The following is a 15097-nucleotide window of genomic DNA, read 5'->3' as shown; positions in this document are numbered from 1 at the left end:
GGATGAAAATGAAACTTTTTTGTATAATTCCTTATACAAAAAGTTTCGTAATTCAGGTTCATAGCCATCAGCTGTAGTGCTGTAACTCCATTATTCAGACACACTGGCAGACAAGTCTTCGATAGCTGACAGAGATCAGTGCAGAAAATGTTGAGTTGCTTCCCTGTTTGTAAATAGAATAGATCTAGAGACCCTCGGGATAGCATTTTTCTAAAGCTCTATGTTTTAGGGCTTATTCTTATTTTAATGCATATAACTTGCTGCCTCTTTTCTTAATCCAGTTCCCTCTTGCTAGTGAGAGGAAGGGGTGGAAATGAGTATGAGCCATAATATTTGAGCTGTGAATTTGGAAAAGTACTGTGAAATATTTTATTTTTTCTAGCCTGCAGAGAGCCAAAGATCTCTGACCTGGTGAGACAGAAAGTGCTGCCAATGCAGGTTCAGTCAAGGTGAGAACGTAATACCTCAACTACTGTTTTAAGAAAAATGATTGCTTTTCCCTCCTCTTCTTTTCACCCTATGTGCCTTAGCCTGATTGAGCAACCAGTCCTCTGAAATGCTCAATGTGAACTCCACTGATAACCAAGCAATGAGAGCTGCTGGGAAGGGAGGTCTGATTGAGCACAGGTTTGCAAGCTGCAGGAGGCAGCCAGAAAGAAAAGCACGGTTAGAAGAGGGTGAAGTACTGGACCATGCCAGAATTAGGCATGAAAGCTTTTAACAGACTACAGGAACAGTCTGAGGAACAGTTCCCTGGGGCTAGTAATGTGTCTTAAAATACGAAAACATGTCACCTTCCTGAAGAAATGAGTGGGGAGAGCTCAAGGAGTGAAAGGACAATGTAATCTGACTCCATTAGATTTCATCACCCAAAGCAATATAGCACAGTCAATACAAAGTTAGCTTTGGGATGAGCACGGGGAAGAAGAGGAAGCAGAGTAGGAAGAGAGGAAGGAAATGAAAGATTGGACCCTGTCTGAGCTGGCCATTTTGCTGCTTTCTTGAATGGAGGACAATCTGAATCTGGTTAAACTGCAATGTTCAGGTTAGCTTCTGTCCAAGAAGTCATTTCTTATTGTGTGCTCTTTTGCCAGGGGATTAATTCATTTTTTGATGCAGTGCAAGACCTGTCCTCATCTTTGGTCTTAAGAATAGCCATGTCAGGATAAAGGTCCAGCTCAAGTCATGCCCTGTCTCTGGCAACAGCCAGTAGCAGATACCTAAAAAAAAAAAGACTTTAGCAACAAGGGAAGCACACGCTTCCCCCAAATAGTCTCCCAGTCTCCAGCTGGCTGCAGTGTATGAGTTGTAGAGATGTTCCTGAGATGACATTAGGAGGCTTTCATAATCATCAAGAGATTTTTCTTACTTGAATTTCTTGATTCACTTTTGAACAGAGGTCTTTTTATTGTAAACATCTGATATTAATGCAAGCTGTATCGTAGTACATCCATTCTCCCATCTGCACGGCATCGTGATGACATCTCATATATGTGAACTAGTTTTATGCCTTGAAGTATGTTCTACACTTCATAGATAGGCCAAGTGTGGATAATGCAACATTGCAGGGTCACACGTGAATAGGGAATGGAACTAGGAAGATTGAGCATGACCACAGCGGCTCTCATCCTTCTTCTAAAGTACAAGAAGCTTGTGGTTGCTCTTGTTCTTAATAACTTCACATGGTGTGACAGCACTCAGCAAAGCACTCCTCACAGATTCTGTATAATGGAGGCAGCCTCTCTTGGACCAAAAATGGAACTTCCCTGTGAAAAAGTATGCTTATGGCTTTTCTGGATACAGGCAATAATGGAAATAGAAAAGGAAATTCACTTTTTTAAAATTTTTCAGATGTAAATAGGTTTGTGTACAAATGTGCTTTTAACCATTAGAGCAAAGGATATATCCTAAGTGATGAAGATTTCAGTATTACTGTCATCAAGTTTACGATCCATATCCAGGCCAGTGCATCTATTTATTTCTTTAATTATATGTCACATTTCAGCTAATCAGTTCAATTTCAAAATGGAAGCTTAGTTATTATTGCAGTTATGAAATCTCTGTGGTGAGGTAATTATCCATTAACTGCTAAATCAAGCAACTTTATCAACATGATTTAATCTGAATCAATTCCTAATACTGCCTATTAAAATGTTCACCAGAGAAAAGATGTGCCTAACTCCTCTCTAGTGAGAATTAATTATGGTAACACCAACTACTAGTGTAATTTCTGTTTAAAACCAGAGTGTTTCAGACCTTTTGTGGAAAAAAAACTATTCTACATTCAGAGTCGACTGGATATAATCCAGAAACTGTGAAGTTAAAAAAAGAGATACAAGTAGTAGTAAAGCAGTTATACAAGTTATAAACATATGCACATATACAAATAAAATGGCTGAGTTGTAAATGGGAATATTGCTAAACTATGTTGGAAAGATATTTTGCCTTCTCTTTCACAAACTGCTTGTGCTTTTAAACGATACTTAAAACAGCTCATGATAAAGCTATGGAAATAATAGTTTTCGTCATGTTTTTATTCTGACCTCAAGTTCTTTGTTCATTGAAACAGGGAAACACCTTTGCATCAGCTTTACTCATCTGCATTTAGCAAGCAAAAGCTTGAAATGTACCCAACCAAGAAGCCAGCACTGCCATTTGGAGACCTGCCCCCAGGGTACCAGCATCTACACACTCAGCTTCAGTATGAATGCATTTCTCCTTTCTACCGCCGCTTGGGTAGCAGCAGGAGGACTTGTCTGAAGACAGGAAAATGGAGTGGAAGGGCCCCTGTGTGTATTCCAAGTGAGTCTCCAGGGGAAAAAAATGCACACATCTCTTGGCAGATGGGGGAACAAGCTGTGTATTCATCTTAGATAATTAGGGAATGCAAGCAGTGTATACTCACAGGTGGGAGATAGGAGCAATAAAGCCTAGAGGATAGACAGCTGTTTTTATCCACCAGTAGAATTTCTGTAGGTGATGGTAAAGGATCAAGCTTTTAGCAATGTAATTTGCCATCAACTTTTCTACTCTTTCACTGAGCAAAGGTAGAATGTGGTTCCCTCATGATTTGAAAATGTGCTCCTACTATTACTTCTCCTGTATTATTACTGCAAATATGATTTTGCTTTCACCTCTGTACTTCAGTACACAGCTTACAAAACCATCAAGCTTTAAGAAATAGAATGGAGGGCCTGCATTTTGAAGAGGTTCTTCCCTTAACATAGTCTGCTAAGGAAGGGTTGATAGTGCAAAGTGTAAGAAAACCTTTCCGAATGCAGGAAATTTTAACCTAGGTCTGACTCGTAGTGATATATTCCTAGGACAGGGCACACCTTTTGCTTTGGATAGGTATTGATTTATGCATATTTGGTTCAAAGTTTTGCTACAAGGCAAGTCTGTTCTCATAAGCACAAACACAGCTGTGATAAGACTGGTTTCAGAGCAGCACAACTACTCTGTGACTGCCTGGAATGGTTTTAGTACACTGCTGGCTTTTATTATAAGCAAGAATCAAGGATGTTCTTTCTAGTTCTTTATGTAGTTTTCTCAGTATAATGCAGTTTGATAAAGTTACGTTTAAAATTCACCTACTCAAGTGCTAATTCTACATTTCTACTACAGCCAGGAATTCAGAGTATAACAAGAAGAACTAAAGTGGTTTTTTTTAAGCTATACAAAATACTCTTAAATTTGAGATTTGCAGGTTGGAGATAGAGGCTTATTAGAAAGCTCTCCGTCACGCTAACAATTGCAGTTTGGTTCATTCTAGTTGTAGCAATCAGAAAGATCAACACAATGGAGAAGGCATTACAAAAGAGCTGGAAGGACCAGCACAATAGAAAGGTACTACAAAGCAACAGAAGTAGATCACTCACCCATAACGAGAAGATGCTGAGCTCACAGAGGATCTCCAGAAAGAGATCCTACCTCCGGGGCAGTCAGTCTTTAAATGAGGCCTAAGAGGGGGGGTGGAGCCTGACTCCACCCCTTCTGGTCGCACAGTGAATTGCCTTCACCTGTGCTTCCAGGCTGACAGGGTCTTTCCTCCAGGTGCTCAAACAGTGGTTCAGGCTGTGACTCAACAGTTCCCATACACTAGTACATCCTAAGCAGGAATTGAGAATGACATTTGGATTATTTGATGGGAAAGAGGTGTCGCCTCATTCTTGGTTCATGTTTCCCTAGTCTGTGGAAAAGCAGAAAACATCACTCTTCAGAAGGCTGTGACCTCTACCAGGTGGCCCTGGCAAGCGGCAATCTATCGGACAGCTAATGGTGTGAAGGAGAACAGTCTCAAAAAAGGGGCCTGGATCCTTATCTGCAGCGGGGCCCTGGTGAATGAGCGCACCGTAGTGGTGGCAGCTCACTGCGTCACTGACCTGGGCAAGACCATCGTGCTCAAGACAGCAGAGCTCAAGGTGGTTCTGGGGAAATTCTACAGAGATGATGACAGGGATGAAAAGACCATCCAGAACCTGCGGGTGAGTTAGTCTGCTGGGAGCAGAAAATGATGAGCACTGGCAGATGCTGATCACATTCATCTTGTACGGGGAGAACAAGATTATCCTTTGGGCAATGCATTGTTTCACACACTGTTCTTTGAAATGTGTATCTAGAGAATCAATTGACAGACTGTCATGGCACAAGGAGGGGACATGCTGCAGTGCATAAAATTCCCCTGACACTGTCCAACTAGCATGTTTCCCTCCTAACACAGATCACTAACAAAATAACTCAGGCTTCTTGGGCCATGACATTTTTAGCGATATTGCCTGAAAAAAAGGAGATGTCAGTTACTGTCAAAAGTGATTAGCATAATTTATGAAAGAAACACTTGTACTCTAGATCCTGGTTTGGCACCATTAAAACATTTCATACCTCTGTCCCAAGGTTATCTATCTTTAAACTCAAAAGAAGTTTGTATCTGAATTCAATTCCAAAAATAGCACCTCCAGCTTGCCAGAGTGGTTTGTTATTTCAAGTAAAACTAGAGGAAGATATCAAAATGAGGAGAAATATAGCAATTTTAGTTGTGCTTCTTTTTCTGGAGTGGGGGAATACATGGGTTAATTAATGGATTTTATCCAAGAAATCATAGTTAATTTGATTCCCATCCTTCCCTTTTATTTTTGTTTTCATTTTCTAATCCCAGCTTTTTCAGAGCCTCCTAATTACATTATTTTTAGACAATATTTCTTATTAGGAATCCTTTTCCTTCTTGCAGTGTTTCATCAAAGTAGCTGGCATTAAATGTTTGGCCCCAACATTGTATTACTGAATCACAGAATCACAGAACTATAGGTGTTGCAAGGGAGCTCCGGAGATCATCAAGTCCAACCCCCCTTGCTGAAGCAGGCTCCCTACAGTAGGTTGCACAGGAACTGGCCATTAACTCCCCATTTTGCTGGAAATGTCTTTGACTGTATTCTATTAGGAGGATTTTCAAGCAGTAGAAACTGGCTTGAAAACCAAGCCACCAAACATGTTCTTAACAGAAGATGCATGATCTCTTTGCGTGTTTCATGTTTAGACTAGATGGCCTTCAGAGGTCCTTTCCAACTCTAAGGTTTCTATGATTCTATGATTCTCATTTGAGCAAGCTCTAAGGTAAAGGAACTCTTTGGAAGTGGAGAGGATAGGTGAGGAATGCAAACTAAAATGTAAAAGTATGGAAATAGTGCTGCTGATTTTCCATTGCTATTAATGTTACAATTCTTCCTGTTCTGTTTCCTCCCCAGATTTCTGCCATCATAGTGCATCCCAATTACGACCCCATATTACTTGATTCTGACATAGCTGTCATAAAACTTTTGGACAAAGCCAGAATCAGCAGTCGTGTTCAACCCATTTGCTTGGCATCTTCTCACGACTTGACTTCATCCACAGAGGATTTAAAAATAATGGTTACTGGCTGGAAGGTATTGGCTGATATTAAAGATCCTGGATACAAGAATGACACAATCCGCATGGGAGCTGTTCAGATGGTGGACTCACTGTTGTGTGAGCAACAGTATGAGGATAATGGGATACAGGTCAGCATCACTGACAGCATGTTCTGTGCCAAACAGGACCACACAGCCTTTTCGAGTATCTGCCCTGCGGAGACTGGTGGGATTGCAGCCATAACTTTACCAGGAAAAGCATCTCCTGAGCTAAGGTGGCACCTGATGGGATTAGTGAGCTGGGGTTATGATAAAACTTGCAGCCTAGAACTCTACAGCGGTTACACCAAAGTGATTCCTTTCAAAGACTGGATTGAAAAGAACCTGAAATAAAAAGCTGTGTCTGGAAATAGCATTTTATAATTATCATGGTATTTCTCACAGTCTCGGCTGCTTTAGGCTTTTTATCCCAGTGATGAGCCACGTCTGGGATAAGGTTAAGGCAGACACCCTGGTAATTTGTCCTAGGATCAGATGCTCCATCAGGCTGCTCTCAATTCATGACTAAATGTCATCGTGCATGGGAAGTTTTGCCATTTTTTACCTGTCTCCCCTGGTGGGAGGGTGATGCCCTGCTCCCGAATCTGATGTACAGATACAGGACAGCAAATTGTGACTGAAATTAATCTGTAGTGTGGAGTCCCCAAGAGAAGTCACTGGCAAGCCTCTCCCAAAAGTCAGCCTGACTGACAGGAGTAGGAGGCTGCAAAGACTAGTCTGAATTCCTTATGATGGATGAGCTTGTTATGGTATGTGCTGTCTCTATTGCCATAGTACAATGTAATCTTTTTCCCTCCAAAGTACTTTACACGTTTAAATAAACCATGGTTTGTTTTTTTAACCTACACACCCATGTCTGACATTATTTAAATTTCTTGTTGTTTTATCTGTGTTGCACCCCAGGGACTCTCTATTGCCCTTGTCTGTTTGCATGTGACTCTCACTGAGGCTCTTCATGCACGCTGAAAGGTAGCATCAGCACATAATTCAATTGCTGCATAAATAACAAGGACCTTCTTTTCTTCATACACCAAGTGATGCTATTGTTGTGCATGAACCACTGCAATGAAAACTACTCAGAGAGTTCTCTCCCACCTTTTATTCTGAATGGATGAAAACCTGAAGCACGCCTTTCAAAACATTTTTCCCCTATGGATTATTTCAAAGATCTCTGAAAACCTCAGCACAAGTTCTGGTTTCCATCTGCTCACATACTTCTGTAACAAAATAACTCCCCTGAAGTGCAACAAGGTAAAGAATTATGGCCAGGTGTCACGCTGAGCAGAGAATTTTCCTGCCTGGATTTTCTGACATCAAAGCGTGAGATTCTCCTGTTGGGCACCTTGTCCAGTGAACAGACTTTGGTCTCCCCATTGTTCTTAACCACTTCTCTCTCACCAAAACGTTTTCCCCTATTCAGTCATGAATGAAGATGGAAGATGAAAAAGTTGAGGAGGGCGGACAGAGGAATGCCTCCCATCATAGATAATTCATCTATGACACTGGAATTTGTAGAACCTGCAGATTATTACGGTGCCCAAACCAGGTCACGGCAACAGTTGGACTGGAAGATCTGATGAAAGATCTTAGCATTCCCACCAAGGACTTGGATCCTGAAGTCATGTTCTGCCAAAGCTTATGCTATAGCTGTAGCTCTTAGAAGCTGACAAGTCTGTTTCCAACTCCCATTTCTCTGATGCTGTGAAATCTTGTTCAGAGTTTCTCTGTGCTCTGTAGTTCCCATCTACTTTTGAATGTGCAAATCATTGCTAAATGGGCAACTAGTACAGGTGAATGTTCCATGTAATTCCTTTTTCCCTTCCTGGGCAGAAGAACTGAATGCTTTTGCACTACCCTTATTTTCACTGGCAATAGGACCAGGTTTTACTTAAGCGCTTAGTTTAAGCCCTTTAGTTTAAGGGCTACAACTGAAGTGAATTACTTTATGTTGTTTGTCTATCTCCTACTGCCAAAGAGGTTGTGCTTGGCTGACAAACGGTATGACAGCAAAAATTCTGAATTAAATATGAAAAATCAGATGTGTTTCACTCCTCCACTGGGAGGAAAACGTTCCAGTGAATGTATGGTACTCCCCCTGACAGAAGGAGGTTGAGGGTAAATTTGCAAAAGGTCAAGACATTGTTTTTTTTCTAACACTTTTCTAACAATGAATGAAATGAAAGAAGGAGAAAGGAATATAATTGTTTATTGGAGCGTGGCTTGCCTACTTAAAGCTCTTCCACGATTACATTAAATAAGAGTTTTGACACCCTAATGGTAATGGAAAAATCATGAGGGTCTTGTGAGCTGGTGCCTTCCTCAGCTGTGGCACTGTACCTGCCCTGCTCTTCCTTGCATTATTCTTCAGCTGCTGTGATTGAGAAGAATGGGCCCTGAATATTTCATCCCGTGTGATTTGTCCAGGAGAGAGCTAGGCACATGGAACTGCAGAAGTCTGCATTAATTCCAGTCTGAGCTCTCACTCCTCTCCTTTTACTGCCAATCGGCCACGGTGAGCATTTACTGATCCTCCAGCTCTGCCTCAGTGCCATCACCGTTTACTTTCAGTCGCTACAGATCTGGCAACAAATAGCTGAGAGGTGCTGTGTTGGGCAGCAACACCATTGCTGTTCACTGGCTGTGTACCACCCCAAAGTTTATCCTTCTGAAACTCTGTGGGATGAAAATCACAGTGAGTGAAGGCTTACCGCGGGAGGAGGTTGCTACAGTTGTGCCTGCACCTCTTTCAGAGGTCAAGGACCTATTTTTAAGATGCCAAACTACCTCAAGCACTTCCTTTCATACAGGTGAGGACCTCTACATCGGCTGGGGAGGGGTGTAAGCAGCCCCGCAGGGCCGGCAGCCTCACAAGCCTCCCTCGCTCCCGCACAGGGCCCGGCCGCCCTCAGGCCGTCCCCGCGCCCCTCAGCCCGGCGCAGCGCATCGGGCCGCCGCGGCACCGCGGGGCCTCCCGTGCAGGTGGTGCTGCGCCGCCGCCGCCTGCCCGTCAGGGGGCAGCACCGCGCCGCCGCCGGGCCGGGTCCCGGGCGCTCTCTGCGCGTCCCCCGGCGGGCGGCCCGGAGCCCCGCTCGGCCCGGGCGGATCGCTCGGGAGCGAGGAACGGGGCCCGGGGTCCGGGTCCGGGGCGCGGCGGAGAGGCGCTGGGCGCGGCTGGTGGGCCGCGGTGGCGGGCGGGTGGGGAGCGAGAGGCGGCGGGAGGCGGCCCGGCCCGGCCCGCTCCTGCCCGGGGGTCCCGGCGGGCCCTGGCGGCGGGAGCCCGGGTAGCGCAGGGCGGCGCGGCGCCGAGCGGCGCGGAGCGGGGCAGGTAGTGAGCGGCGACGGGCGGCCCTCCCCCTGCGAGGAGCTCGCTGCCCCCTCCCCTTTCCTTTCTGTCCTTTGAGCGAGAGGTTGGGGGGATTTATAGGAGTACCGGCGGCCGGTGATGTCAGCCCTTGCCTAAAATAGAGAGGGATAGACGGCAAATCCACAGCTAGAAGGCTAAACCTTCCAATCCTGCCTCAGCCAGCGCCTCGCCGATGTGAAGTCACCCCCACCTCTCGGCGGGCACACACACACACACACACACGCGCGCGCACACGCACACACACACACACACACACACACACGCGCACACGCGCACACCCCGCGGCGAGAGGCGGCCGGCGGGACCGCAGCGCTGCCAGCGGCTCCTCGCCCCGCCAGGCCCGGCCGGAGTGCTCGGCGGGCGGGAGGTGGCGGTGGCGGGGCGGGAGGCGCCGAGCGGAGCCGCCGGTCCCCGCCTGGCGCGGCTCCGAGGATTACCAGGAACCGCGCGCCGCTTCCCCGAGGCGAGAGAGGGGCATCCGCGGAGCCGCTGCCGTTCAGCCCCGCTGTCCGGGCTGCCGAGGAGACAGGGGGGCTCTCGGGACCATGGCGTCGACGGAAGGGTGAGGGGAGCGCCGGTGTGGAGGGAGGGACGGCGTTGCCGGTGGTCCTGCATTGTGCGTCTGCGGCAGCCGCGTGTCGGCTGTGTCATTGTTAACCCTCGGCCCCGCCGCTGGGCAGCGAGGAGCGGACAGCCGCGTTCGGAAGGGAGAGGAGGAAAGGGAATTCACGTATGAGCCGCTGGGCAGGTTTTGGTTTTTCTCCCGTCGCTTCTTTCTTTCAGCCCCGGAGGGCAAATGAGCGTAGAGCACCTGCCGGAGCGCTGCCTGGGGAGCCGGGCGCGAGGAACGCGGGGTGCGGGGCACCTCCTCGCCATAACCGCGGCCCGCGCTTCGGGACCAGCCAGGAGCTGTCCCTGCCCGGCCCTGGGGAAGGCATAGCGCGGATCTAACTTCTCCAGGAGTTTTGCAATTCGGCAGCTTTGTGCCAAACGCGTTGCAGCTCGAGCGAGGGAGATGCTGGGAAGGGCTAAGGGTTATACAAGAGGCTTTGAGGGGAGGCACAGAGCCCGGTGGGACAGCGGCCCTGACAGAGACCTGTCCCCATCCCTGTCCGTGTTCCTGCCTGCGTGTCTGTCCCACAACAGGGGATCACGAGGATCTGCTGTGGGGTCCTCGCACGGGCTGGGGCTGGCTCGCTTTGCAGGTAGTGGGAAAGGAAAGAAAAGGTTCCCCTGATCTCTGGTTGCCCTCTTCTAATACAGGCTAGCATTAGGCTGTGTCTGGTGTGAGCCTCCTCTTTATCCCTGGATGTTGTCAGGTTGTATCAGCGTGATCTGCTCTGGATGGGACTCTCTGAGGACAGGGCGCAAGAGCAAGTTCTGTTTGTATGGCTGGTGTGGCTCTTGGGCACAGAGATGGAGGGGATTTACCAGCACATGGCTGGGGCGTGTGCACACAGGTATCCCATCACCTACACGGCCAAAGGGACATGCTCCTTGCAGAGCGGCCAGCCTGGAGCAGGGTAGCGTGGGAGTGCCAGCACTGGTTCTTCAAGAACGGGACAGGCCCCAGAGCTGGAGCTTTGCTGAAGAGGTTCAGAAGTAATCTGCATCCCATGGCTGTGGCTCTGTGTCCTTCTGCTTCCTTACCTGATCCCACTCTGCTCGGCACGCTCCAGCTGCCCGCCATTCCATCCCAAAGAGGGAGGCTATGGGGCCAGGGGTTTGCTGTGTCAAGGTTTAATGGGAAGAGACCTGATGAGAGGGGGCTGCAGCAGGGGGTCTGCCACCCTAGGGGGTAACATGTACAGAAGGAGAAATGCACTTTAGAGAAGCTGATTGAGCAGGTGGCTAAAGGAGATGGGAGCACCAGAATTAGAGAGGCTTCCATAGATGTGTGATATTGCTGTCCTTATCGGACAGAGCTAAATGGTCAGCGTGACGAAAGGAACACAAAGTTTAGTCCTTGTTTTCAAACTTTTTAGGAAACTCACTGAGACAAAGACAGGCCAGTGCTCTTACCTGGTGTGTTTCAACTGGTGCCCAATTGCAGCTGAGGGAAACCAGTGGAGTGGGATGTATGTCTCTTGTCAATCCCTTTGTGCTGCTGAGAACCTGAATTGTCATCTTTCCCCCCCTCAGGTGAGAAGCTGAGGAGAGAAATAAGCTTTACATACTGGCATTAAGGCCGGCGAGCTCAGGCATCGTAAGGACCATCAGGGAAACAAATTCGGGACCAGCCGGGCTGTTCGAGGAAGGCTTTCCATCGGTGCCGGTGCAGTGGAAAAGAGACAGGTGGCAGAGAGTGCCCATTGCTGCGCGCAGCGCGGTGTGTCTCAGGCACACACAGGTACACGGAGAGACCCCTGCGAGAGGTGGGATGGGCTGTGTGTGTGCCCAAACAGCATCTGGCGGCTCTGTGGTGCTCAGGCAGTGTTAGTTGCGGTTGGTAGTAAGTACAGTTGCTGTTTTGTTGGGATAGACCAACTCCAACCGCAGTCAGTTTTGCAGTGTGTTATTTTCTCCTCTAACAGTGTGGTTTACATAAAGTTACCCCTGTATGGAAATTTGCCGTCCAAAACTTCCTGTTCCAAGAAAGAAAATGTGGACAATGGGAAATTACAATCACCTGAAAATGAGAAAGGGAACATCCCCTGACGTGGCAAGGTCAGGTCTGTGGGGCTGCGGGTCTACCTCGCTGCAGTTCCAGCTGCTGGCGCTTTGCCTCACTGAGGAACGCGCTTACCTTGACTGAGAGGTCCTCCTATCACAAAATGCCCTGGTACCAATCTCATTACCGGGATGGATTTTGGGTGTTTAGGTGGTGCTAGAAGGTTCAGGGAAGAAGGGCTGGAAGCAATTGTTGGCGCTGTTTGGAGTTGCTTGTGTTCATGCTCTTTGTCTAAGCATCCCCGTCTGCCACGATCACCTTCCCTGAGTCCTCAGTGCAGTCCAGAGACCCAGCAACGTCTGTTCACATTGTCCATTGCACATTGCTCAGGTAGAACCTCTGGAGGCTGACTGGTTCCGCCTGAAGGTGGCAGAGCTTTTTAGCCTTTCCTTTGCTTTTACAGGATCTAAGATGTAAAGGTTAAACGAGATGGACGCTGCCTACACACCTTGCTTCCCCCTGAGTTATGGCTCTCACCTCTCTCTTCAGTGTTGCTGTTTCAAAAGGAAATAATGCAGTGCATTGCTACAGTTTTTTTTTTTTTAAACATATTTGCATAACCCAGAGAGAGATTTTAGATGTTAAATCACCCTGTGATTTAATCATCAGATACTGAACCTTGAGTGATAAAGCTATTTCCTTGTTACCCACTCTAGTGGGTAAAAAGGGGAGGGTCAGTTTGGATATCAGGAAAAGGTTCTTCAGCAGGGAGTGGTGGGCAAAGAACAGGCTCACCAGAGCTGCTGGAGTTCAAGGACGGTGTGGACGTAGGGTCTGATTTTTGGGTAGTCCTATGTGGAGCCAGGAGTTGGAATCAGTGACCCCTGTGGGCCCCTTCCAGCTTGGGATATTCTATGATTCTATGAGTGATGGTATTTTAGCGCTCTAAAAATCTAGCGACAGTTTTGTATTTTGTGTGCTTTTGAAGAGTGTGAGTTTGAGGCGTGAAGTTTGGGTTTGAATGTATTGCTTTAAGAATGCAGCCACTAGGAGACACTGTCACTGCATCTATGGCTATAAATTAGGGATGCTGCAGGTGTCTGGGTGCTAAGCTCAGCCCTACGGGTGGGTAGCCCGCCTGGGTCCTCGGCATGGCCGGGAACTGCCTGGGCAGCAGCTCATCCCACTATGGGCATTTGGGTGCCATCCCCTTATTTCAGAGAGGCTGCTAACACAGATGTGGGCTCCTCATTCCGTTTGGTCATAGTGCCAGAGAACAGTCCAGGGCAGGTTGGTGTAAGTAGCAGAGATGTTATCTTTATGGGCATGTGGTACACAGGTGCCTGGCAGGTGTGCATGTGCGTGTGGGTACAGACCCTGCTACAGAATAAATGTAGTGAAGGGGGGGCAGGACGCTGCAAACATCACGGTGTTTGCAAATACAGGAGTCTCTGGGTGATTGCTTAGCATCATGATTTGATTAGTGAAACAGATGTAAGTGCTTCACAATTTTATGTACGCTTATTATAAATGGTGTTTATGTAATATGCAATGGCTTGGAGGCAGAGTTCCCATTCTGTTTGGAGTCACAAATGCGGTGTGTGCAAGCTACAGAGATCCCTCTCTTTAGGTTTGCCTTTATTGTTAACTCAGTTAACAGGGAAAAAAAACAACTGAGTGGTGGTCTGTTCCTCCTCTCACAGCTTGACTGCTTCTTCTCTTTCCTACAGACGCTTTCTCTTTAGCCCAGGTTTCACTGTCTCTGAAGCTACAGTTCCACAGGCAGGTATACAGTCTGTCTGCCACACCTCACCACCACACAATGTGAATTCAGTCCAGATCAGATGATTCCATAATTCAGTTTATCATGATTCTCTTTATTCTTTTATCACGATTCAATTTATTTTCTTCAAAATTAGCCACAACATACTGTATGGATTTTATACGTGTTTTCATCTAGCTATGAGAAGATGATTGTTTGTCAGTTCAACATACAGTTAACACGGGAGGCCCAAAGAGTAAATACCTTACCCAGCGTCCAGCCTTGTGTATGCGAGTTGCCTGTCAACAGTTTTTGAGCAAATTTGAACCTTGAGAATGAATTTATTATACTGGATTAGTGTTTCAGTCGTGTGGCTGTGGTGGTTTTGGAGTAGGAGCCCTGAAGCCATTTGCTGGATTGTCAACACAAAGCCCGAAAGGGAGACTGCCAACCTGTATTATACACCTAGCCTGGAGACAACGGGACACACCTCCCTGAGTCAGGAAAACTAGCTTTGCGTTTCTTGGTAGGGTTCAGGCACCTACGTAGGAGAGTGGGCGTGCAGGATCTGCCACTATGTGTACACAAGCACACCCACAGTTTTCTTGTCATTTGAATTTTTACTCTGTAATTTACCCACAAAACTCAAAATGGAAACGTGATGAAATGTGCTGGCACAAATGTTTGGATACTTCAGAGGATTAAATCCTCCAAGTGCTCTCACTGTTATTTTTATGCAGGATTTGAGCAGTACCAACTCAGGATGGAGATGTTTTATCCTATACTCTTTCTCAGACATTTTGTGGGACAGATGGAGTGGCCATAGCCTATTAATCAGACGTATCAGCTGTGGCTCTGACATCATCTCACTGTTGTCGATTGCAAATCTCTCATCAATTCCAGTGAAATAGAATGAGGCTCTATAGAAGATAACATGTGTTCCTTAATACGAATCTGATGACACGGTAGTTGTTATGACCCCAGTCTTTGGTTTGGCCCTGAGTTACATTTTCAAAGAGAAGTCATCTTCTAGACACAAGGCACAAATGCTAAAATGTTTCTTAAAAAGTCTATAGGGTTTAATCATTTTAAACTTTTTGGGAGAAGCGGATTAGAGAATTGGATCAGATATACAAAGCTTGTTCCTTAAAAATGTCTAGGGTTTTCAAACTGAGTCTCAGCTCATTGTAGCCTTCCATGAGATGAACAAATACATACATACACCCTCCTCGTGAACATATGTGCAGATGTATAAGAGCAAGTGCACTAAGAATTCCGCTTGTGAAGAAGTACTGTATTTCTACGCTAGCAAGTTACTTCATTTAATTTTCTTCTTCATCTTTCCATTTCCCCTTGACGATCCCAACCAGGACTGCTAAGAACTGTAAATACATGAGCAGTATTTGAAGGGTCAC

General features: G+C 46.7%; 2 protein-coding genes across 6 annotated transcripts in view; both read left to right on the top strand.

Moving 5' to 3' along the window:
• Positions 1-6792, top strand: part of PAMR1 (peptidase domain containing associated with muscle regeneration 1) — a 55815-nt gene extending 49023 nt beyond the window's left edge. For all 3 annotated transcript variants that reach the window (XM_021402236.1, XM_021402235.1, XM_021402234.1), the window contains 4 exons: positions 383-449; positions 2570-2802; positions 4189-4484; positions 5742-6792. In XM_021402236.1, the coding sequence (XP_021257911.1) occupies positions 383-449; positions 2570-2802; positions 4189-4484; positions 5742-6278 (1133 nt within the window). In that variant the 3' untranslated portion in view covers positions 6279-6792. The remainder of the gene's footprint in view (positions 1-382; positions 450-2569; positions 2803-4188; positions 4485-5741) is intronic.
• Positions 9237-15097, top strand: part of SLC1A2 (solute carrier family 1 member 2) — an 87933-nt gene continuing 82072 nt past the window's right edge. For 2 of the 3 annotated variants that reach the window (XM_021402984.1, XM_021402983.1), the window contains exons 1-2: positions 9237-9871; positions 11452-11659. Coding sequence is in view for 1 of the 3 variants with exons in the window: in XM_021402982.1 (XP_021258657.1) it covers positions 9855-9871 (17 nt within the window). In the remaining 2 variants the exon portion in view is untranslated. The remainder of the gene's footprint in view (positions 9872-11451; positions 11660-15097) is intronic. The other variant, XM_021402982.1, reaches the window with a different exon arrangement.

This window comes from Numida meleagris, chromosome 6 (genome assembly GCF_002078875.1).
Source record: "Numida meleagris isolate 19003 breed g44 Domestic line chromosome 6, NumMel1.0, whole genome shotgun sequence".
Classification (NCBI taxonomy): Eukaryota; Metazoa; Chordata; class Aves; order Galliformes; family Numididae; genus Numida; species Numida meleagris.
The sequence above is the reverse complement of the archived record's forward strand: the minus strand, read 5'-3'. Positions and strand labels throughout refer to the sequence as shown.